Genomic DNA, 3,361 nt, shown 5'->3' on the forward strand with positions numbered 1-3,361 from the left:
GATGCAATGGATGTACTCTTCCCTTGATCAAAAGTTTCTGATTGAGTTTGGGTATGAAAAATACTTGTTAGGGAGTATTTTTTCACGAATGAGACCTTAAGTGACTCGAATCTGGATATAGTTGTGTTCAAATACGGGTACCGGATAGCGGATAGCGGATGAAAAACCAAAAAAAAAAAGTACATAAAAATACATTAATCTATTTTCCCAACGTCTTTCTCCCACTTATTAGCTCAAACCCCACTTTACTTTTCTCCAATATACACACACACACAGTACCCCCTTTTTCCTTCTTTCCACTGTTCTCACTATCAACCCTTTCACACTCTCCCTTTCTTTCTCTAAAGCTCAAAACTTGGTTTTCTGGTGTACAAAGGTAAGCTCTTTGAGACCAATTTTTTCCATTTTCTTGAGCTAAAAATGCTAGCTTTATATTTGTACATTTTCTTGGTTCTTTCCAATTCTTGTGTTTTAGTGAGTTCTTTGAATAATGAAGGAATAGCACTTTGGTCATTCAAGAAAGGTATAGGACAAGATCCTGAAGGTTCATTAAAGAATTGGAACTATTCTGATGAAACTCCTTGTTCATGGAATGGTATTACGTGCAAAGATTTTAAAGTTGTATCTGTTAGTATTCCTAAAAAGAAACTCACTGGTTTTGTTTCTTATACTCTTGGATCTTTATCTGAGCTTAGACATGTTAATTTAAGGAGTAATTTGTTTTCTGGTAGTTTGCCTGTTGAGCTTTTTGAGGTTCAAGGTTTGCAAAGTTTGGTTCTTTATGGGAATTCGTTCTCTGGGGTTATACCTTTTGAAGTTGGGAGGCTAAATTATCTTCAAACTTTGGATTTGTCACAGAATTTCTTGAATGGGTCTGTTCCTTTGAGTTTGCTTCAGTGTAAAAGGTTGAAGGTTCTTGATCTTAGTCGAAATAATTTTACTGGTTTTTTACCTGAGGGGTTTGGGGGTAACTTGTCTGCACTGGAAAAACTTGATCTTGGTTTTAATAAATTTAATGGTCCAATTCCAAGTGACTTAGGAAATTTGTCTAATTTGCAAGGGACTGTTGATTTGTCTCATAATATGTTTAGTGGTTCGATTCCGGCGAGTCTTGGTAATCTACCTGAGAAGGTGTATATTGATTTGACTTATAACAATTTGAGCGGTCCAATTCCACAAAATGGTGCTTTAATTAACAGAGGACCTACTGCTTTTATTGGTAATCTTGGGCTTTGTGGACCTCCATTGAAGAACCCGTGTTCGGCACAAAGTGAGGCAAGTTCACCGGAATTGGAACCTTTCTTGCCTAATAATTCTCCCTTAGATGGTGCTGGAAATGATGGGAATACCAAAGGTTTGAGTAGAGGTGCTGTAATTGCGATAATTGTTGGGGATGTGGTTGGAATTTGTGTTATTGGTTTGCTATTCTCGTATTGTTATTCGAGAATCTGTGCCTGTGGAAGGAAAAAAGATGAATCTGGCTTTGGTTTCCAGAAGGGAGGGAAAGGAAGAAAAGAGTGTTTATGTTTTAGGAAGGATGAGTCAGAGACGTTATCGGAGAATATTGAGCAATATGATTTAGTGGCACTAGATAATCAAGTGGCGTTTGATCTTGACGAACTTCTCAAGGCATCTGCCTTTGTCCTTGGTAAAAGTGGTATTGGCATTGTGTACAAAGTTGTGCTTGAAGACGGGCTTAACTTGGCTGTGAGGAGACTGGGTGAGGGCGGTTCCCAAAGATTTAAGGAATTCCAAACAGAGGTGGAAGCAATTGGAAAACTGAGACATCAAAATATTGTGACGCTTCGTGCCTATTATTGGTCTGTGGATGAGAAGCTACTGATATATGACTTCATTCCAAATGGAAACCTTGCCACTGCAATTCATGGTAAGCGTCATATGTTGACAATTGCTTTCTTGTTTATCGTTTTTTTCTCCAACTTCTCATGAATATTTAATTGTTAATTATGGGTTTTTGGCTTGTCTCAACCCTTAGGAAAACCTGGAATGGTGTCATTTACACCTCTTTCGTGGTCGATTCGCCTGAAAATAATGAAGGGAACTGCTAAAGGGTTGGTTTATTTACATGAGTATAGTCCCAAGAAATATGTTCATGGTGATCTGAAACCATCTAATATATTGCTTGGGCACGACATGGAACCCAAAATCTCTGACTTTGGACTTGGACGTCTTGCTAATATAGCGGGAGCATCCCCTACGTTGCACTCCAATCACATGGCCTCCGAGAAACCACAACAAAGTAAGCAAGGCAGTGCACCATCAGAGGCCGCCACAACAGTTACTTCAACTACAACTTCTGGTTCTTGTTACCAGGCTCCCGAGGCATTGAAAGTGGTGAAACCATCGCAGAAATGGGATGTTTACTCATATGGAGTGATTTTGTTGGAAATGATTACGGGAAGAACCCCGGTTATCCAAGTAGGTTCCTCAGAAATGGATCTTGTCAACTGGATTCACTGGTGCATTGAAGAAAAGAAGCCACTTTCAGATGTATTGGACCCGTATTTAGCTCAAGATGCTGATAAAGAAGAGGAAATGATCGCAGTTTTGAAAATTGCAATGGCGTCTGTTCACAGCAGCCCGGAAAGGAGACCTTCAATGAGGCACGTATCTGATGCACTAGAAAGACTGCCTGCGTCCTCTGACTGAAAGATTCAAACACTGCCCGTGTCACGTTCTCTTGGCTAGCACTGAAGTTTCAGCATGTAACCGATATTGTGCAAACCATTAACCGGTTGGAGCAAAAAGAGATGGTGCAGAAATATTGACTAACAGTAGTAATCTCCACTTGTTCTTGTTGAGAGATCTTAGTGAAGGAAAGTCTGTTTGAAGAGCATGCCAAAAAAAATTGTTACTGTTTTTTCATGTGTTTTATGTAGGTTTTTTGCTCTAAATTCAGGCTTTGTTGTTTATTTGTTCGTTCTGTTGATCAAGAACATAAATTATTGTTTCTATTTATTACTACTGCTATTCATCTTTGTTTGTCAATGAGTATGTAAATAACAATGATTGTCAAAACAATAAAGAATTTATGGTGTAGCAATAACTATATGTGTCTGGAGTCTGCAACTTTTGGTACAATTTTTGTCAATATTCCTTTGTCCAGTACTTGAAATTCTTTAACTATAGGGATTAATGTTTTCTAGTGCTAATAAATGCATCTTGGTGGCAGCTGCATAATTGTCTCATCTACCCTTCTCATTTCTGCAATACACTCTTTGGTGGCAGCTGCATGCTGTCATGTGACCAGGATGACACGTGTTCGAGTCGTGGAAATAACCTCTTGCACAAATGCAGGATAAAATTGCGTACAATAGATCCTTGTAATCCGGTCCCCGCG

General features: G+C 38.9%; 1 protein-coding gene across 1 annotated transcript; it reads left to right on the plus strand.

The window, feature by feature from the left end:
* The first annotated feature begins 277 nt into the window (after nt 1-277).
* On the plus strand, nt 278-3,080 carry LOC104120406 (receptor protein kinase-like protein ZAR1). Its single transcript, XM_009632167.4, has 2 exons — nt 278-1,888; nt 1,997-3,080. The coding sequence occupies exons 1-2, from the start codon at nt 421-423 to the stop codon at nt 2,668-2,670; spliced, it is 2,142 nt and encodes a 713-aa protein (XP_009630462.1). The 5' UTR covers nt 278-420; the 3' UTR covers nt 2,671-3,080.
* Nucleotides 3,081-3,361: the final 281 nt, after the last annotated feature.

Source organism: Nicotiana tomentosiformis, chromosome 10, assembly GCF_000390325.3.
Source record: "Nicotiana tomentosiformis chromosome 10, ASM39032v3, whole genome shotgun sequence".
NCBI lineage: Eukaryota > Viridiplantae > Streptophyta > Magnoliopsida > Solanales > Solanaceae > Nicotiana > Nicotiana tomentosiformis.

Coding starts and splice junctions, on each gene's coding strand:
- LOC104120406 (XM_009632167.4), top strand. CDS start 421: ATGCTAGCTTTATATTTGTACATTTTCTTGGTTCTTTCCAATTCTTGT. Junction 1,889..1,996: donor CCTTGCCACTGCAATTCATG/GTAAGCGTCATA, acceptor CTCAACCCTTAG/GAAAACCTGGAATGGTGTCA.